We start from the raw sequence: 22,936 nt of genomic DNA on the forward strand, positions 1-22,936 counted from the left end.
TTTTAAAATAATCCTATCTCTGTGTTCTTCATTACCTAATCCTAATCCTTTCTTCACAAATGTGCATGTATGTATATGTGTGTATGTAGCTGCAGTGAAACCTCTGTTAAAAAAGAGAACAATGGATGCCTCTATACTGGCTAACTGTAGACCAATTAGCAACCTTCAATTCATCAAGATCATTGAGTCTTCAACCAACTGAGTCAATTCTTAACATTCAACAAAATAATTGATAAATTTCTGTCAGGTTTTTTGTTCTCATCACAGCACAGAAACTGCTCTTATCAAAGTGATCAATGACATAAGGTTGAACACTGATTCAGGAAAAGTATCTGTTCTCATTCTATTAGATCTAAGTGCTGCATTTGACACTGTAGATCATACAATTTTGTTGCACAGATTGCAAACACGGATTGGACTAAATGAAAAAGTAATGCAATGGTTTAAGTCATACTTGGAATAGTGAAGTTATTTTGTAAGCATTGGAAACTTTGAATCTGACAGATTACCAATGTCCTGTGGGGTTCCTCAGGGATCTGTTCTTGGACCTCTTCTGTTTAGCCTTTATATGCTTCCTTTAGGACAAATTTTACAGAACTGTAAGGTTGATTATCAGAGCTACGCAGATGACACACAACTGTATCTATCACTGAACCCAGATGACTATGGTCCCATTGAGGTGTTGTGTGACTGCTTAGAAAAAGTAAACTTCTGGATGAGTGAAAACTTCCTTCAACTAAACCATGACAAGATGGAGGTGATTGACTTTGGCAACAAGGAAAAGAGGACTGCTGTCAGCATGATTGTCTTTGGTAACAAGGAAAAGAGGACTGCTATCAGCAAGTAGCTTGAGTCTTGAGTTTTAAAAGCTAAAGACCAAGTCAAAAACCTTGGTGTTCTGATTGACGCAGATCTGAAATTCAGCAGTCAGATCAAATCTATCACAAAAACAGTCTTCTACCACCTAAAAAACATCTCCAGAGTGAAAGGTTTAATTAAATAATGAAAGATCAGGAGAAACTGGTCCATGCTTTTATCTCCAGCAGACTGGACTATCGCAATGGGTCTTCTGACAGGAATCCCCCGAAAGAGCATCAAACAGCTACAGCTGGTTCAGAACGCTGCAGCTCGGGTCTGAACCAGAAACAAGAGGTCAGAGCACATTACTCCAGTTTTAAAGTCTTTACACTGGCTCCCAGTCAGCCTCAGAATAGACTTTAAAGTTCTGCTGCTGGTGTATAAATCTGTGAATGGGTTTGGTCCAGAATACATCAGTGACATGTTAATCAGGTATGAACCCAGCAGGTCTCTCAGATCTATGGACACAGGTCAGATAGTGGAGCCCAGAGCTCACAGTAAACATGGTGATGCTGCTTTTAGTTGTTATGCTGCAAAGAAGTGGAACAAACTACCAGCAGAGCTGAAGTCAGCATCAACATTTTTAAATCAAAGTTAAAGGCACTTTTTTCTCTATTACATATGATTGAGAGAGAGATTTTTGGTCATGTTGTTGATGTAATGTGTTTGTTGATGATTTTAATTGATTTTACTGATGATTTTAAATGTTCCCATTGATTTTAAGCTGTTGAATGTTTTATCATGTAAAGCACATTGAGTTGACTTGTGTATAAAATTCGTTATACAAATACATTTGCCTTGCCTTGTCTTACTTATGTATATATGTTTGATGTGAATGTATAAACAGTATATATAAAACTTGCGCAGAATATATATTGAATGTATATTGTGGCAATAGTAATATAAGTTGAATATTTTTTGTGTGTGATATTATGTAGAGAACCTTGTTTTGTTTTGTTGTGATGGGATAGGTGCGTATAAGCTTTGCTTCAACCTACACCCCTTTGGTAGATGAATTGGAAAATTGAGTTTGTTCTGTAGTTTTTTTTGTTTGTGATGACCGCCGAAATAAAATTCAAATTAAAAAATCTCAAATTCAAATGTCTAATTATTGGAATACAAAGCAGGACAACAAGCAGTTGCTATACTGGCAGTGTTGGCATTGTTTTGTATCCCTTGTGGTCCTCTTGTAGTTTCATTGTTGTTTTGTGACTTCGCTACTGCGCTCACTTCCTGTGGCATTTCACACAATTTCCTGTTTCCCTGTGCCTGCTCCTTTTATCTGGTACATTGAGTTCTTTGAGTTTTTGGTTAATAGATGACAGACTCTTATTTTGAACACTACGCCTGCTTGCTGCCTGGGGTTATAATTGTAAATAATTAGATGTTAATATTTACACTGTTACAATTATTCAATGTTTGTATAATATTAAGGCAAGTCAAATTTATTTGTATAGCACATTTCATACACAAAGCAATTCAAAGTGCTTGGCAGAATTAAAAATTGAAACAGAAAACATTAACAGTTTAAAAATAAATAAGAACAATAAATAAAGCAGTAAAAACATTAAAAATCTTCCACTCAGACATTTAGTGGTGCCAGTCAGTAGCACACAGAGCGTTTCAGTATTTGTAGCTCACTTGTTCTTTAGAATAACTTACAGTATAGCTTCCACATACATAGGTTGTCTGAAGATACTGCTAATAAATGTACCTGGTCGGACCACTGCGAGCGGGCATGGAGCGGCATTGGGTCGGAGGAGGGTCTTCTTCTACTTCTTATTAGAGGTTGTAAAAGAACAGCTTGGTGCACTAGCGCCCCCTCAATTTGAGGTCAGAAGCTGAATTGTCAGGTTTCATTTTTAGTATACGTGACTGTGCCGTTCTCATTCATTTATGAGGTCTTGCAGCCCAAGTGCAGAATCGAAACAGAATGCCTCTGCGATCGACCGGTAGATCACGATTGACGTATTGTGCACCCCTAGGCTACTTGTAGCAGAGTGTTCTTACATCCATAGCTGCCAACTACTATCACACCTGATGAATGAAATACAACAATACTACAGCAAGGGGTGTGGGGGGGGGGGGATTCGATACCAAGCACCAGATACAAACAGCCTCACTGGAAAAGGCACCCCTGTAAACTACTGAAGCTAAGTTCTTAAGTACAATCAGAAAATATTTTAGAAGATGTGAAAGCTGCCCTTAGTACCATCCTTAAAGATGCTATCACTAAGGCCAACAAGCTGATCCACAGTAAGTCGACAGTAATCCCACATATGCTGGAATATTAAAATGGAAACGGTACACAAGAACCATAAGAAGTCCTATTATAAGTTTACATTTATGTTTATATCTCAAATACTCTAAGTCATTTAATGTATCTAAAAGCCCTTTACATGCCTTTGCGAACACATATTGCCACCCACGCGTACTGTATTTACGCAGTAGTTGCTTCAACTATTTTCATGGACAGCCTGTCTAACTGTTCAGCAAAGCTGGAGGAAGAAAGCATGAAAGAATAAGTGCAATGCTGCTGTATAGGCATTATTGTTATTGTGCAGCACAGAAAGTGGTGGAAACACAAAATGCTAATGACAGTTAAGTCGTTTAGTCACAGACTCGCTTGAAGGTTGTGGTGGGGGGGAAAAATAAAACATTGGACCAGCATTTGACACAGGCAATATTCTCTGAGGCAATGGCCCTGGTTTAGAAATAACCAGGATGTACAGTAAAGTGGACCTACTTTCAGGGCAGCATGATGTAAATAAGTATGCTTACACACACATGCCTGCATATTCATTACTACTTCTCAAACAAAGAGGGGCTGAGTGATGCAATTTAAAGGTGGAGCTCAAACATCAAACAATCTTGCAGAGCTCTTTGTATCTCCACCCCGGGGGTGGAGAGACTTTGATTGGGCTTCATATTATGGGATGTAGGAGGTTTAGTGACATTAAAAATAGGAGAGGTTGCATCAGCCTTATGGATTCAAAATTCCTATGAGGAAAAAGTATGTGAGGGCTGCTATAGTACTACATATCTACACATAGGTACAATAAAAGGCATTCGCTGACTGCAGATTAGGTGGATTGTGGTACATTTATACAATTGGTAGATGCATTATTGCTACGGCATTTCTTCAGAATGTAGAAAACATAAAAATGTTGTATTGCTGCATCCTACAGTATTGTACTGAGGGCAATTTAAAAGAGAATGGGCCGAAGCTAATATGTATTTATTGATTCACTGTTTTAATTCACAAGATCATAATTCCCATCCTAAAACTTGAGTATACGGACGTGCCTCTTTGTTGTCTGTTGTTGTTCTAACATTGATACCCAAGTGTGTTGCAATGTGCCGACTAATCACCTGCATTGCATCCATTGCAGTGCAAATATACGTCCAAATGCCCATTGTATCCCCTCATTAGTTTGGATTTGACAGGCCTTGCTCCTGTGTTCTCGATGCTGCTGTGTGGATGAGATCAAATGAGTGACAACCACTCCATTTCTTTATTGTCACCGTCCCTTGTGGTCATTAATGGTCACCATCTTATCTTTTAATTGGGCAGAGAGCTTTCTGGAGTTTCTTCTCTGAAGGACACTGTATAATGAGGTAGTTATTTAGGGCCCTGTAATTGACATTCAGCTGTTTCACATGCTGTCATGAAAACCATATTGCTGCTGGTAGAGTTCAGGCAAGTGAAAGAAAGGAATGGAAAAGAGTGAAACGACTTTGCAAGAAGGAGAAGAATACAAAGATATGATTAAAAAAAAAGAAAATGTTTAAATACATTGTGCACGATAGGATTCATAAATGTTTTTGTTTCTATTATTCTTGCAAATCAGCACGTAAGATGGAGGCAGAGAGGTAACATAAAGGAAGAAGTGCCACACTGTTATTGGAATGTTCACCCACTAAACCTTCCCTGCTGGTTGATCAAATTAAACCTCCCTCTGGCATTATTACCAATGTTTATGCACTAACCGAAACTACTGCTGTGTTACAATTGAGACTATGTGACTTCTACTAGAGTATTTAAATGTACAATAAATGGCATGATAATGGGAAAAAAAGTGAAGGATTTCTCAAAATGTCAGTGTAAACTTTTTTTTTTAGTCAGGTGTTTCACATTAAAAAAAAATTTCAGTTCGGCCCCTAAAATAAATGCACAAAATGGCTCAAAATTTTCACAAAATGTCTCTGAAATTAAGGACACACCAAATTACCACAAAATACAAAGAATGACTCAAAAACACACAAAACACACAAAAAAACAAGAAAAATAACTGAAACGCACACAAACAACAAAAATACACAAAATAAATAAAATAAAATAAAATAAAAATTAACAGAGGATGACAACAAAAACATTCAATTACATTAACTAAATAAAATCTTCTTTATATAACATTGTGTTCATGTAAACTGAAATGCATACAAATTTGAAGATGCAAGATACCGTTTTGTTATTTCTTGATGTTATTTTATGTTTTTAAGGTGCCATTTACATGATCAATATAAATCAAATCAAACATTAATTTATATAATTTTAACTGTATAGATTTTAATACACTATTGTCTTCATTGAGAAGGTATTTTTTCAGCTCTGGGAGGACTTTAATTCAGGTGTGATGAGGCATAATGGCTCTTTTGAGAGTAAAGATTGCAAACCCCTGATCTAAATACTCACATGAATGTGATAGAAGTAACATATCTCTGCACTAGTCCATCACAGTGCACACATGGTCACTAATACGGTCTTTTTTAGGATGCTGTGGTCAATTTATGATGCACTGATGATCATTACTGTGTAAACATGAAGCCTCAAAAGCTGAAATTATTGTTTTGTTTTCCTTTTTATATTATACTTGTCACAAAGGGAGTAAGTGGGCAAGGGCTTATTTGCAGAGAGAGGAGGGCAGGCAGGATTAGCATTAAAATAGAAGTCCATTCATCAATTTACAAAACATCCAGGAAAGTACAAACAAAAAAACAACCAAACAAAAAGAGACACAAGGCCCCACACAGACCAGGGAAGGAAACACATTCAAATGACAATAATCCAGCAGTTTCTCGAGTTAGAAATGCTAGGACGTATAGGAATGTATATTCATGACAGAGTGCCTCACATTTCAACGCCACGTTACGACACAGAACAAAAAAATGGCACAAGTCAGTGTTGAATTGTCACGCTCTGTGACATTTGGACACAAACGTGGGCGTTACCACGAGTGTGCCAAATGTTGTCAGATGGGTATATATTTGGTCCCCCTCTCACACACACACACACACACACACACACACACACACACACACACACACACACACACACACACACACACACACACACACACACACACACACACACACACACACACACACACACACACACACACACACACACACACACACACACACACACACACTCATTCCATCTTCACATGGACAGTTTTCACCGCTACACAGTACTCAATATTTCTCTGTTCGGTCATCAGGCTGCACCTCTGGTCTATCTGAGTCACTCCTCTTCTGAGGAGCAGCTGGAGTTGCAGATGTGGAGGGGGGCCTGCTGCTATCTGGTCCTGGACTGTGTTGTTTTCTTCAGCTGTGCTATCTTGAAACAGTGAGAAATGAAGTGACAAGTTGCTTGCAGTGTGGCATATATATCATTCCAGTGTGGCATATATATCATTCGTGAATGCGGACGTGAGAGAAATGACGTGTCGATCCGTGGGAGTGCTATGCTCCACGAATGCAATGCACTGATACAAACCTGCTCCAGTAAGGTTGCGCTTCGTTGCGACTGTCACAAGTGTGTCACAAATAAGTTTCACACAAAAACATAAAAAGAACCCCACCGGAGCTTGAACTCATACCTTCACAAATATCTCACACCACTGCAGGCCAGGAAAGTACTCAATCAGAAATGGTATAGCATTTCATGAGACTTCAGAGGGCAGACAGTGGGGACACATACTACACAGTAGAAGCAAATAAATTTTTGCTCGTTTTTAGCTCAAATTTAACTTTGGAAGTCCTTTTCCTATATACATTAAGTGCAGAGCCATGCCATCTTCATAGTTGAGTCATGGAGTAATCATCATTTAGGGGCTCCTCTCAACAATAAAGCAGGTTTTCTATGGGATAAAAACCATTTCATTTGCCACATAATTGCCAGAGTAGCTTAGTCCCTCCAAACATGCATTGCCTGCAACAAGAAAACACTCTTTAATTATTGACCTGCACTTCAAAGGGCTTCAAACCATGGAGTTGTAATTTTAATTTCAGTCATGCTCTGCTACCAGCCCTTTAGGCCAAGATAATGGTGTGTATGTGGGAGGTGCAGGCCGGGAGAGATTAATTGTGGAGTATGTAAATTTCATTTGTCACGTGCAGATCTATGTCAATTTTAATTGAATTAAAACAATGTGAACTCCGGCCTGCTTATTCTAAAAGGACAGCTGGTGAATAGTGATGAAGTGTCTCGAAGAGCACTTGAGAGAGAGTGAAGACGGCGGATCCTTCACGGACAAGCAAGACAAAAAAAAGGGAGGGAGATTAGTTAATGAAGGGAGTGATAGTTGACCTCAAACTAATGAGCCATTCTTCGTTTTCATTGCAGCTGTTTCATGAGTAACTAGGCCTGGTTGTTATTTAGCTTCTGTAAAAAAAAAAAAAAAAAAAGTGTGTATCTACATGGCCAAGAAGAGCACTCAGAGAGCACAAACCTCTGTCAAGTGCCAAATATCGAATATTATATTATAATATAGAAATTTTGCTAATGATGTGAGATATGAATATTTTGATTCTTGAAGCTGATCCAGAATCAGTATATTGATCCGGATCCCCCTCCATAGCATACGGTCTATCTTTGATTAAAAGTTTGTCAAGTGATTGCTGCTCCTGGCTCCTCACCGACCCGGCTCCCGGTCCTTTTCAGAATCCAGTAGAAACTTTTGCTTTTTGTTTTCAGGTTCATCCACTGCCTCGCACCTACGTATTTATGTGAGACTTTGACCCCTCACCAGCCGAGCAGAGCCGTACGTTCTGCCCAACACCACCTGCTTGAGGTGTCCAGGTCACGTTACAAACAGTGGGGTGATCGTGCTTTTGCTGTGGCAGGTCCAAAACTCTGGAACTCGTTGCCAGACCTGCCACTGTTGAAAGCAAAACTAAAGACTCACCTGTTTAGAAAGGCGTTTGATACCTAGATCTGTGGCACTTGTTTTAAATGTGAAAATGGTCTGTTTTTAATTATATATTATGCCATTTTTAAATTGTATTTTTTATTGTGTACAGCGCTTTGGTTGACTTTGGTTGTTGTAAAACGCTTCAGAAATAAAACTTCATTTGATTTTGACAAACTATTGCTGTTATCAGAAAAACAAAACGCCGGTACAAATATTACATTCATGGCAGAGGCCAAAAAAAATCCTCATGCTATTTTATACATACCACATGATAAACACAAGCTTGTGCTAGACATATACTGTAAGTGCAGCATTGTAAGTGTGTTGGTGCGTGCATACATTGGTAAAGTCGGGAGGAGACAACTGGAGTGACACTTCTCTTTGGTGTAATTTTATCATATTCCCTCCAAGGACATGCAAAGGAGCTGAGGCTGAGTGTTTAGCATGATCATGACAAGGAGGCACACAGCAGGCAACAAAGGTGCGATGTATCCATCCACGGCTAGAGCTTATAGAATAGATAGAGAAGTGAAATCTCTTTTCTCACCCTCCATCTCTTATCTCTCCATACTCATTTTCCCGGCTCTCCAGTATTAAATCAGTGGTAATCGCTGCCTCTCCATCTATCTACCCTAGTTCGTCCAGATAGGTGAGAAAGGAAAACAGACATAAGAGGTAATAATGCTTAAGTCTTCATTTGCTGTTCCTCTTCCTCTGTTTTTAATTCAAAGCATCACCCAATAACCTATTCAGCTGGATAGGCAAGAGTGAAGATATTGCCTTGATAAGTAGATAAATAAATGAGTAAACTATGGTCACACATGCACACAGGCTGTAACGTTTTATAAGGCTGTGAAGTGTTCCTGCTTCAGAAGGTGACCCCAGGGAAGAAGAACTGTAAGGAAGCTTTTACTGCAATGAGACAATGTCCTGGATCACCTCTCCACACCTCAGCTCCTGATTACACACATACTCTTAACATGCGCGCAAGCCCACCACAAATTCACTGTGTATATTTTCCTATCTCAAATGTAAGATGGAAGACAGAATAGGATTGTCTCTCTGGTGGGTGAATCTTAATGCTGATGATGCAAAACCCAAACACAAACCCTTTAAACACGTTGCATGCAAACAAACCAAATAGCACACACTATTTTCCCTCCTGAATATATTCTATCGCAGCACATAAAGCCAGTTTCCAAAAGCGTCACCCTTCTTGCCATGGATATTCCATAAGCGGTAATAGTAGGTGGACGATTCTCCTCCTTCCCTCGATTTTCATCCTGCCCTTTGCACCTCCAATTCTCTGTGCCAAATGGTACATTTACATTGGCCATAACCTCAATCACCATGCATTCAGGTTATGCTGAATGTGCAAGCAGACATTTTTGTAGTGAAAGGATGCAGACAGGGGTATAATGGGCGCAATAGATAGAAACCCACGCCTGAGGCATCCATCAAACCCAAACGACTCCATTACAGTAAGTCCGACAGAGGCAAACGGTAATGTGTGCTGTGATAAACAGTGGGGTAATAGTCTGTTTATAGTCCTGGACACACTGTTTCTGCTGGGAAACACTGGTGAGGAATACAGATAAGATACTGGAGCACCAACCAGTATCTTTTGATTGTCGTCAAATGTTGTTATCAGCCACTTTCACTCCCTTGTTCTTTCTTTCCGTTTCCCACTCTCTCTGTATACAATTTTGCCTTCCACACAATGCGGTGGTAGCTGCATACAGCGGCCAGACAGCTTTTATCTGGTGCTACGTTACCGTAGCATTATCAACAGTGCTGCAGTGAGGCCTCGGAGAAAAGTGAAAAACTAAACGTAATAATTCAGATGTACAATGGAAGAGAACAAAGAACACGTAGAATCCTTACAAGAATGAATAAATGACATTATTACTACGACAACAGCTTGACTCAAAGTGATACTAAAAAAACAATCGAAGAATGCAACATAAAGAGTAGATTTTTGTAGTTTTTTATTCACATGGTGTTTCAGTCAATCAATAAAAAAAACTAACTCAAGATGCAGCAAGAGCACAAACAGCTACAAGCAGGTGAGATCATATTGGAAGAAAACAGCATTGGATTATCTTTATTGGCTTCCTGTAAGATGTTAAATACATTTCTAATGTGCTTTGTCAGCATACAAAGCCTGATAAATCTTAATGACCTGTCAGTTTTCCAGCAATAGGCTCTTCTCTTCGTCTTTCTACAGGCATTCTAGATTTCAGGTGGACTATTCCTGATTTCCCATCAGATCATTGGCGATAGTTAGGGATATTCTGACTGATATTTTCTTTCTGTCCTCTCTCGTTCTCTACTTTCTTTCTACTAACCCCAACAAGAAAAGGCCAATAACCACCAACACTGGGTCTGCTTTGGCTGGAGGTTTCTTCCTGCTTAAAGGAAGGATTTCATCTTAATCTGATGCTTGCTTAATGAAAGAGACATCATTCTGTAAACTTGATAAGTCATATATGATGACTGGGTGTATTTGGTGCAAATAGACATGAATAGGGCACGAATCAATGGGTAAGTGAGTGTTAAAAACGTGCTTATTGAAAAAGAAAGTGGGAAGGGGTGAAAACTATTGTAGACTGATCCATTCACACAGCAAATCCCTTTGACAAGGTAGAAACCCACAAACCTTCTGCTTCAAGAATTACTTATAACTGTACACAAAAACACACTCTGATTGCAGATGGCAATGGAGGTGAGGGGTTGTGACATGGGTGTGAGAATTCAACATCTTAAAGCTTAAGGTCGACTCCTCTGCATCTACATGCATACATCTAGACTTAGAAATAAACCCTACAATTAACATAAAAGAAGCCAAAGTGGTTGCCGTTTAGTTTACATTTCTATTAACCTGGGTAAATGTCGGTGCTCCATTGAAGAACTTCTTGATCATTGCAATCTGTGCAAGGCTGTGTTTACACCCATACTTAACCTCGATTACAGGACTGACCTCAGCTTAGATACCAGCCCTCAACTACCTCTAATGGAGGCCGTTATATTGTGAAGCATGGTTGGCACAGAGGACACACACGTATAGAGCGAGGCGGGGTCGCACCAAAGGCCAGCATCTATTGCACTATATTTTAGATCAGTTAAACTTAATGACCTCCTTTATCCCCTTGGCCTATCAAATAAACTACAACATTGGCCCTTGGGTGTCAGATGTAGTTTGGCCTTTTAAGCTTGCTGTCCAGGCAATGTTGGTCTTTAACAGGGTGTGATAAATGTGAAAAATAGCAGCTCACTAGAGGAGATGATGGTGCGGGTTTATAATCGGAAATGAGCCAACGGGGGAAGTAAAATAATGTTAATGTATTTGAATAATATAGATTTAAATACAAAGTATGGTGATAAATCGGAACACTAGTACAATAGAAGTAATGTGAGAATGCAATGAACAAAGTGTACAACAGGCAATAAACTTTACCACTTTAATACACAAGGGGTTCGATACAGCACTGAGACTTACAAGGCCCTAATTTAGCAGTCGCTGTTTCTTTAATACATGTGGCACCCCAAATCTTTTTAGGCTATTTAGGAAATAAGATTAAATTGATTGATTACTTTGACTGATTGACTGACTGGGGTGGGAATACACTTGATAAGTCAATATATCGCAATACACTGACCCATAATACAAAATTGATTTTCAACGTCTTAGTCTTAATGTTTTTCCCCAATAATATAAGTTTTGGACTCCTTCCACTCTGCTGAATGTTGCTGCTTTGCTTCTTCACGGTGCAGCGTTTCCTGCAGTAGCGACAGTCGAGGAGGAGATCCACTAACAAGCAAGCAGAGCAGCAACACCTCACACTCTTTAAAACTTTAAAGCTGTTTGGAAGTTTGGCTTCCAAACACAAGGAGGGGCAGACAGAACGGAGCGAGACAGAGATGATGCAGTTTGCAAACTTTGTTTGGTTTCCATTAGATATTTAGGGAACACCGCAACTTTGCAAACTTACGAAGCGAGACACCTTGTCCACACATTAGCACACAGCAGTGCAGCCTCCACCACCACACTGTGTTGATCCTAAGCAAACTACACTGTCACACTGAAATGTATTCACTGCCTCTGCTAGAGCTCAGTGGATCACGGAGCGCATTGTGCTTTTAATCTGCATTGTTGAAAACACCAGCTTTATTATTCTGATACAGTTTTCCTCAGCGTGACAGTGTTTACTGTGTATGCACTGGCTTTGTATTTTCCCAAATATTGAGTGGTTTTGAATGTGTTGTTCAGGGAGACGCCTGAGTATTTAGGTTTGGACATTAGGTTCAGAGACAGAAACTTGTTTTACTTTAAATCCTGTGTTCACTTTCAGTGTGTGTGGGACAATAGTGAATATTTCAGTCCGTCAGTAAACCTAGGTTTAGTTGAAACATGATGCGCTGACTTTACATTTCCTTTCAGTACATCAAGTTACTTTATATTATAAGCTAAGGTTAATGCAAATGGCACTTTTAAGAAGTTCCACACAGTGTGTTCAATCTAATATGGTGTGCATATACACTTGATCATTTGTTATCGATACATTAATCTATATTGGCTTGGCTTGTTTACCAATAATTGACCATTATCATATGATGAACATGTAAAGAGCAACTTTAAATTTAAATTGTACTTTAATTTTTTTTTTTTACTGGATTATTGCAGTATTGCATTGTGCTACAGGGTTGAGGTCAGTTGTAATCGTAATCTCGTAATTGATCATTAAATACAATTACGGCATGATTATAATTGTAATTTAAAAAATATATGTTGCTGTCGTAATCATAATTAGTTTGTGATAGCGTTTAGATAAATGACTTTGTTAACTGCAATTGCCAAGAAAATCCATACAAATTGTCAATTATAATTTTAAGTAAAACTGGAGAACCATGTTACGGTTCTATGTACAGTCCTACACATGTAGTTAACAATTATTAAAATATGTTTCATATCAAGCTTTCCCACATTTAACCATTTAAATAAATTGAAATTAAGGTGTATACAGTACTGACACCCACACCAAAAATATTAAAAACCTATATTTTCATTGATTAGGAAGCATATCAAGGTAACCAATAGTTAAGAAAGAAATCAGATGATAAATGTTTGCTTTTAGTGTATTTTACAGCTGATTTGGGATCAGGCTCAGTAATTGTGATGAATTGTAATTGACCTTCAGTAATTAAGAATGCAATTGTATTCGACTTCCTGAGGATAAAAAAAAAAAAAAAAAGTTAATTAATTGTAATTGGAAAAATGCTGGTCACTGTAATTATAATTCAATTGTATTCAGACATGGGTAATTAAAAACGTAATTGTAATTGGTTAACAGGTTACACTCAGGAAAATAATAGATTTCTGCTTCAATATTTATGTGCATATTGGTTGTGTCTAGTTCTGGTGTAGCAAACTGCTGTTGGTTTGGTGAGCAGATGCACACACACTGTGCAGTGGTTAAGTGACAGAAAATCAAAAGTAAAATAAATTCCTTCTTTCCTTCATGCTTTGTTCCTGCATGTGTCATCATCAAAAGCTTGTTTTTCTCTCCAGCTTGCTGTTCCCTGCCTTGCAACCCAGCCCCTGCATGGCTGTACATTGCATATTGCGAGTGCTTGTATAAAATGAATGTGACATTCAGAAACATATATTTTACATTAGATGTGATATTTGCTCGCCTTTCCTGCCCTTTGAATACGCTGCTCTGCTTTTTTTTCCATCCATCCTTCCTCCCCTGTATCATTAATGTAGACCGTTGTAAATTTATTATGCAATAAAGTTTTTATAGTCATCGTCATTATTGCACATTAAGGTCATGCTGACAGACTAACAAACACATGATGATATCGCCAGTAAACATTCAGCCAATACAAGTTTCAGTCACCAATCTTCGTTATAGTACACCTAGCAAGATAGATAATGTGTGGAAAGAAAGATAATAAAGTAAAAATAATGTTCTTTCTCACTTAGTTTAGATCAGTATTTGCCAAACTGGGGTATGCGTACCCCTAGGGGTACTTAAACACCTCTAATAGATACACAGAATCATTTGTCAGTGTATTTTTTACCATTATAGATTTTTTTTTTTACATGCGCACAGACTTTTTTTTCTCATCCATCAATAATAATATGTGGCACAACTCTTTAAAATGCATCATAAGGTTAGGTTCAAATTCTAAAATGAGCAAGTTAATTCATGAAATGCTTGAATTCAAGGTTAATATTGGACGAGACACGGGAAAGAGCTTAGACGAGCTAGCAGACACAAATAAATAATGTGTAACATGAGCTAAGGGGTACTTGCAATAAGAAATAAAGGCTAAAATGGGGGCAATAAAGTTTGAGAAACGTTGGTTTAGATCAAATTCTTTAAGTCCCATCGTGGCACTTGTTGTAGAAAATCTAAAAAGTTATAAATAAACAAGAGCGCTCAGAAAGCGCAAACCTATACAGCCAGCACCAAATACCCTCTTTGGCAGATATTAGGAGTTGTGATGGTACCAGGATCATTTACACTTTAAAGACTTTGAAGAAATTTCCATAATCACAATACAGTTGATCCAAATGTATGAGCACCCCCATTTGTTTTTGAAAAATCTCAATGAAATGCACAAAATTGTTGGGAACCATCCCAACATAACAGTCACATTTCATAAAAATCAGTCAATAACCAGTTTATTGATTCATATACCCTTGAAAATTTTGATTTGTCAAGTTTTTTTTAACATAATCCTGCTAACACAAAATAAAAAAGATAAATAAATGTGAGTAAATACATTACCTCCCTACCCTAATCTTTCTCAGAGCACTTTCACCCCAGCCAGGTTTGGTTATACTGTATGCTTTACATAGAGATGCAATTATTTATATATTTTGATTCTCTTATATTACCATTAATAACCATACAGTAGGTCCAGATGTATGGGCTTCCAACCAACTTAACTGAGTCAAATTTCATAAAGATCGGGTCAATCACGAACATAGAATTTTTTTTAAAATTACGCCAATGATGAGAGATAAAGATAATTGATGACTGAAACTAATCCAAAACTACTATATTGATACGGATCACAGACAAACAAACAGACTGACCTACATACTTTCGAAAACTGTTTTCGTTTTCGAAAGTAATGAAAAAATTATTGTCTGTAAAAGTATATAGCACAGTTAGAAATATTTCAAAGACACAAAAGGAAAGGGGGAAAAACAAATAAATTGCCCTTTTGTCCAATTCTAATCAGAACATTTGACCTGGCAGAACGTTTGGTTTGAGCAGCTGGTTCCCAGGGCTTTGGCGCATGAATCCGTTTATTTGGCATGTGCTCACCTTGCAGCAGCACAAAGCAGAGCGGAAGGCATTGAGAGATGAATAGAACCAAGGCATGAGGGTACTGTAAATCTCCTGACCTTGATCCTTTCTCTTTGCTTCACTGTGTGAAGGGCTTTATTCTATAGCCTTAAATATTTCAACACTGCTTGGCTGACCACAAAGTGCTGAGTTAGAGGAACTGGGGGAAGCCAGGCCTCAGCGTCCCACATCCCCCAGCAATTAACACAGCAGCAGGACGTTATTGCAGACTTCTGTTGTGTGTGTGTGTTTGTATTTGCTACAGCTTACTTCATTCCCTTCATTGATTCCATCTCTTACCTGTTACTGAGAGCTCAGTAGTCCGCCTGACTACAAAGCCCCCAAACTGGACTTCACAGGTGTAGTTCCCGATGTCATCTTCCTTTACCTCTTGAATGGAAAGAATGTCTCTCTTCTGAATGATTGTGGCACGCCACTGTTTGGGCCGACACTCCTGCACATTGGAGGATAAAAAAAATATCTTAAAACTTGGGATGTAACGATTCACTCAACTCCCGATACGATTCGATTCACGATACTGGGTTCACGATACGATTTTCTCACGATTTTTTTCATTTACAAAATGGGACTGTAGACAAATTTTTTTTTTGGGAAAAAAACAAGAAAATACTGTATTGTTTTCCTTTTATTTTTCATTGTCAAAAGAATTCCTTGATAAACTATTCAAAACAATGCAATTTAACTAAAAATAAATCTTGAATGAAATAAATAAAGGAATAATACAAATGAAAATGAAGCCTATTAATTTAAATTCTGGTTCTATAATAAACAATGCAAAACTGCAAAATAGTTCTTTTTCTTTTAAAAGTGCAACTGAAAATGTATTTTGTGCCTTAACAATTGGACTTTAAAAAAAAAAAAAACCGTCATTGCACTGATTTACGTCATATTTGTTTGGACCAGCAGAGGGCGCTGGTAACACAGTGGTCGGTTGGCATGCAGATATCTTGCAGTGAAGAAGAGAAGCTATGCTAGCAGACAGAGCTAATAAAAAAACGTGACTTTTACAGATATTCAAGTAATATTACAGATATTCTTTCAGCGCTAAAGGGGTAAGGAATCATTTATTAACATATTTAAGAGTAGAAGGCGGCCAGAAAGAAAAATATTAGCAGACTCCGCCCGCCGCCAACACTTCCGGATAGCGCCCTCTGCTGGTTAAAAAATGTACTGCGATTCAATTGTCAGAAAATCGATATCAACCGTGATACCTATGAATTGATTTTTAACTGCCTTACGATTAATCGTTACATCCCTACTTAAAACGTATGCAAATAGCGGCAGATAAAAACAAAAACAAAATAAACACTGGTTGAAGTGTTAGCAAATTCCTTTTTGTTCCGTGCCATAGGCTTACACATTTGTGATATTTATGAGGGGTTTGTAATTTCTTGCTCAAGCGTCCTAAAAAAAGTGCAACTAAATTTGTAGCAAATGCCCATGTTCATGCAGTTTCTCCTACTCCAGCATTTTAAATGGTATTTATGCTAGCTCAGGGGTGGGCAGACTTTTTGACTGTAAAATTTGATATATAGGGACTGGGCAAGAGCAAATATGGTTTTTGTGTGAACTATTAAAAATTACATAGAAAAGCCATTACATTGGGGTTTGAAAGGTGCTAATAGAGATATGCAAGGCAGGACTGCACGATTATGGCCAAAATGATAATCACCATTGTAGGAGCCATGATTTATTTCTGAGCTAACTCCGTATAATATGTTCAGCATCTACCTGACCCGTACATGGGCGGGGCATGCAGGTTATTTAGGGTGCCATGGCGATTGCACAGGGGTGGTCAATCAGGGAGAAGTAAACAGTTTTTCGACGGTACTCAAGGTACTCCTGGGGCTCGTGTGAATGGGTTTTTTTCTGTATTCAGTTTTAAATGGTATATTTTGTCTCCACAATCCCCTGTTTATTTCCTGGATTAAAGAGCAAATAATGCCAAAACACCAACAGACGAGTTCAATATTCTTTACCAACCAGGTAACTGTCAAAACAACAATCCCTGCACCACCAGAGGTGGACAAAGTTAAATTACTTGGACGCTTCAACCATTATTTTGATCAATATTGTAATCACAACTATGTATCATATTAGGGAAAAATCCATGTTTTTATTGCACTGCTTTTAAACAAACGATGTGTGTACAGTTTGCGGCGCAAAATTCAGCTTTAATATTGAATTATGATTAAAAAAATAGTAATAATAAAAAAAATTATAATCCAAGAATTGAAAATGTTCCAAAGGCTAACTGAACAAACACACTACTACAGAGTGCAGAGCCCATATTTTAAATGTAAATATTGCTGATGATCAGGTTAATTTAGTCGTGGGAACCACAATCATGATCACAATTAAAATTCTGTTAATTGTGCAGCCCTTATGCAGGACTTATTGTACAAACTGATGCATTTAAATGACGTACAGTTTGAAAGTCACACACCGTACAGAAACTTGTAACTTCAGTGGGAAAAGTGTTGTTGATCTTCCCATTGAACCAAAGACTTTTTTGCTCCCAGGATAAATCTAAAGAGTAAATTAGTGTTAACTATAGCATCTGTGACGGATAATGATTTGTTAGTGATGCTTAATGTCTTCCCTGCTCTGCTATGTCAAGTCAAGCAATGGGGAATTTATCTTCAAAAACTCTTGCTTGATTGAACAAATGCTGGTTGGTTAACAGACACATTTTGTGAGCCCGGCCGTTAAACACATTAAATTCAATGACTTCATGGACACTGTCTACAGCTCCTGAAGTAACAGTGTTTTACTGCATGTTATTTAAAGTGAAAGCATTGTAGCGGATGGAGTTTAACTTTTAAGTCTTTCCTCAGCCAATAAATAGTATGGTTATTATAGTTGTGCGTTCATTGTGTGATGATGACACTTTAGACTATGAGGTCATTGGTTAGAAGGTAATTAAAAGTTCAAAGTGTAAAGCTGCAATCTACCTGCTGATGTGAAAAAGATCAAATTTAAGGAAAACCCAGCTGATCCAATCAGAAATGTACAAAAAAAAACAAGGCTTAACGTAATACAAATAACACAGAGTGAAATTATATTTACTAAAGAAGCAGATTAAATTAAATGTAAAAAAACAAAAATCCTGTTTGGATTTAATTAAACTTTAAAGACTATCTAATAACTATGTCCCTTAATAAATAAATAGTGTTGGAATGTGTAACAATAAAAAGAAGCATTATTTCAATTCAATTTAAGCTTTAATTTACCTTTTATATCAGTGGTTTTTAACCTTGGGGTCGTAACCACCCATATGGGATTGCCCAGAATTCAAATGGGTCACCTGAAATGTCTAGTAAATTATTTAAAAAAAATAAATAAAAAAAATCTGATTAAAATTATATTTTTGTAATTGTTTAGATTATTATTCTTTTTCAAATTTAAACACCACATGCAATCTTTAACGACTGCATTTCTTACTTTCACTTCCTCAAATATAAATCTAGTTAAAAACATTACAGTGTAAAAAATGTATAGTCTTGATTAAACAGTTAAATAATAATAACAATGAGAGTGATATTTTAAAATGTTATTATTTATTGTTTTTTCAAATGAAAACATCTCAAACAACTGTATTCTATACTTCCACTTCCTCAAACATTAATCTAGTTAATAAACGAATGAATGAATGAATAAATAAATAAATAAATACATAAATAAACAAATAAATAAATAAATAAATAAATAAATAAATAAATAAATAAATAAATAAAAAACTACTTTTAACACTATCAAAAAGTAATAATACTAATAATAATATTAATAATTTTTTTTTTTAAAAAAGTCTCTGGGGTCGCCAGAAATTTGTAATATCAAAATGGGGTCATGACCTAAAAAAGGTTGGGAACCAATGTTTTCTACCTTCTCTGTCCAGAGCGAGGTACAGTATATAGGTGGATGGATGACATTGAGTGATGGATATAGAGCTTTTGATGTATAGCTTGGTTTTACTCATAACAATTCCATATGGTAAGATGATAAGGCTTAGGCAATTTTTCTACTTATCTGATCAGGATTTATTGCACTGAAATAAATATTCTATTCAATATTCTACTCAGGTCACAGAGGATACAGAATTTTATTTACAGTAGTCTCTTTTGGCCAATAAGGGTGTTTGTGCTGAACTGGTGTGAATGTGCCAGTATATGCATGCAGACACATCGAGGGACTTCATGATATGATCCTCTCTCACTCCTCTGAGCTCTGGCAAAAAAAAAATAGAAAGATTCTGTGCCAGTCTTGCTCCCGGCAACCCTTGAATTCAATCAGGCTGGCTCTGCGGTGGTCCAAATAACTCCGCATCCCAGCATTCCCAGTCATTATCCAGGCCATAATTGAATTCTGGAAAAACCAAGAGGTCTACTCCTGTCTGCTAATCTACTGCTGATCTGCCTGTGATTAGTCTGGCCTGGGACTCTTCTCTATGATGCACTTTGTTGTCCGCGGGCCGTGCTTGACCTAGTAAAGCCAAGGACCCAGGTGATAGGAGAAGGAGGTCCATGATGAATACATTTCAGGGAGCAAGAGCATTTGGAGGGCATCCACTCTGTCCACAGGGCACTTTTTCATTTTGTGTCAAGTTTTAGAGTTGTTTTAAAAGGCTCTTGAGTACACAGACTACATTTAGAACAATATTTGAAGAGCCAAGAAAGTTCAAGTATAGGATATACTTATTTGATAGTTATTGTGTGTATTTGAAAAACAATAATTAAATTTTTTTTTTAAAAAAAAAATAGAATTTGAATCCATTTTTACCAATTACAAGACATTTAAAAACCATTTTAATTCCAGGCTGACCCCACATGGGGTCCTGACCCCAACCTGATGACTCCATATCCATTGTTTGTATTTTATAAATCTGTTCTACTATATTTTAGTGATGTATTGAATATTGTGTTTGTGACATACTTATACAATTTTATTTTTATTTTTTTGAGGGGAGGGGGATATAACTAACACACAGACAAAGCAAACGTATACAAAGGTTATTAAAAAATAAATATGAACTGATTAGAATCATGGGGACACTCTGGCCACCTATAGAGTTGGTGGCTGCAAAATTTTGTCTTCAAAATCCTTTATTTCCAAATAAGATTTGACGTGAAATAGGAATATTCCAGCATTTAAATGCGTGAGAGTGCTTGTAGTTATTTTCAAATGAAATAATATATTGCCTTAAAAAGATGTGTTTTAAAGCTCACCTCTGAAGAATTGAGTAAGCAGTTGCTTTCCCTCATTTCACCATCTCTCCCTTTCTTTGAGTTTTTGGCTCTCCCGCTCCGCGTCACATCCACAGTTCAGACTACCTCCCACAGCGCTGCAGCACATGTGGGTTGTACCATTTGCACTGTTTTAAAGGGGGTGGTAGCGAGGGCCATGATGCAGCATGAATAAATGTGTTTAGTGCAAAACTATGATTAACAACCAGCTTATTTTCACATAGAGCCATTTTCATTCCAATATAAATAATGTAAAAATGTTTAAAACACATCATTGTACATATATATAAAGCAGACTTTTGAGCCCCCCCTGCCTTGGGTCCCCCCCCCCATTCCGACGCCCCTGGTATAGGCCCTTTATGTTTGTCGATGGGTTTTAATAGCATCTTTGTTCTTGTGTCTCGGTGCTTTCAGGTATTCCTGCTTGTGTCTTCACACCCCAGTCTGGTCAGTGTGTGTTTGTGCTGTGAGTGATTAGCTCCCTCCTGTTTTGCATTCAGGTGTGCTTCATTCCTAATCAGCCTCCTTCATTATTAAGTCGAGCACACAATAAACAAGTGAACACAGAATGTTCACTTGTTTATTGTCATTGTCACTCCCTGTTCATGTGCTGTGGCGTCCTCCCCTTCAACAATTCTTTATTTCAGGTTTTGCTTCCTAGAGCAATCGATATTTTCTACTGTGTGTGAGTTTGATTATTAAAATGACTTTTATTTGTATCCACTATTGCTTGATCCAACCTTGGCATTTGGGTCCAAAACCTCATCTTTACACAACCAAAACTCCACTCCATCCTCTATTTTAGCACATTTTCTCTCTATACTTTTCTGCATTGATAATTCCAGCTGTTTTTTCATAAAAAATAACTTCTCTTGTTTCCATCTTAGATGTTTGTTATATATGGAATATTGCTGTGCCAGTGTTACCTCTTAATAAACTCAGAAATCATACTAATATGTAAATGTCCCAACCTAACCTAACTCATGATATACACAATGACAGTAATCACAAAAAAACCAGAGCATACAATCCCTTGTGAGAACGTTTTGAAATGTTTTTGGCTGATTAGATGCAGAAATTGCACAATTTGGGAAGACAGAAGTTATTAAAAATGCCCATTGTGTTGGCATGCTCACCTTATACCAGATGATGTCTGGGTCCTTTCCCGGTTCACCGTAATCATCAATGTCAGGACAGAGGATTTCTTTACTTTTGCTGAGCTCTGCCTTCTCAGTTCTTCTCATGTTAGAGTTGTAGCAAAGGTTGGTGTCATTCTCTGCCACGGTTAGAGACATGGAGACCTTCATGCAGTAGGTTGAGTTCCTGTTTGTAGAGAATAGAGAATCCAAGGAGTCAAGACACACTCATTTACAATTTACGTATAAGTCTTTATTTTTTCTTAATTCCCCTAATGGGAGCTCTGTGAAAACCAAAGGTGACAAGTAACAAAGTACAAATACTTCTATACTTTTTGAAACAAATACCTGCACTTTCTGCTACTTACATTTTACAAATAAGCTTGTTACTCTTTAGACTTTTGAAGATGACGTCACAACGTAAAATTAAGCAAACCAACAACCGCGACACTGCTGGTGAAAGGTTTTTCAGCACAGGACTCATTTTCAGATCAAAAAGGACACACCTCCATTCCAGAAACCTGGAGAACATGATTCTATTGAGGCTAAATGAAACGTTTTGGTAGCTTTTTTTTGTTAGGCAGGCCTCTTAGCTTTATGGTTGACATTTTCCAGTTTTTTAAAATGTTAAACTCTCTGGGTTTAATTGAGTTTATGTATTTATTTATTTTTTTAAACATTTTATTTACAAATTTTATCTTTAATGAGAGCTAAATTCTCCAAGTGTTCAAAAGTTCATCCATCCATCAATTTTAGAACCCGATTTGTCCTATTTCAGGGTCGCGGGGGTCTGCCGGTGCCTAGTGTTCAAAATTAACATATTTCATTTATTTCCATGTACCAGTTTTCTACACGTTCTTAAATAAATAAAATGTAGGTAATTTGCTAGTTTTAAAAAGCCCGTCTTGTTATTGAAGAACATTTGTTGTGTTCTGTTGTACATTTAGTAGCATGTACTGTAATTTACTTTGACTCAAGTAAGGGAGCAACTTCAATACTAGTACCGTATTATTGAACGCTACGCTGTATTGGTCACATTCTAATAAGTTCTCAAAAAAAATTCACGAAAAGGCCGCTCCGTAGCATAGGCCGCACCCTATTGGCTGATGAGGGTTCCC

General features: G+C 37.4%; 1 protein-coding gene across 5 annotated transcripts in view; it reads right to left on the reverse strand.

Moving 5' to 3' along the window:
• Positions 1 to 22,936, reverse strand: part of il1rapl1a (interleukin 1 receptor accessory protein-like 1a) — a 257,504-nt gene that overhangs the window by 129,567 nt on the left and 105,001 nt on the right. For all 5 annotated transcript variants that reach the window (XM_028436788.1, XM_028436786.1, XM_028436787.1 and 2 more), the window contains exons 4-5: positions 21,819 to 22,005; positions 15,719 to 15,872 (exon numbers count right to left, since the gene is read on the reverse strand). In XM_028436788.1, coding sequence (XP_028292589.1) covers positions 15,719 to 15,872; positions 21,819 to 22,005 — 341 coding nt within the window. The remainder of the gene's footprint in view (positions 1 to 15,718; positions 15,873 to 21,818; positions 22,006 to 22,936) is intronic.

The sequence above is a fragment of the Gouania willdenowi genome, chromosome 21 (genome assembly GCF_900634775.1).
Source record: "Gouania willdenowi chromosome 21, fGouWil2.1, whole genome shotgun sequence".
Classification (NCBI taxonomy): domain Eukaryota; kingdom Metazoa; phylum Chordata; class Actinopteri; order Blenniiformes; family Gobiesocidae; genus Gouania; species Gouania willdenowi.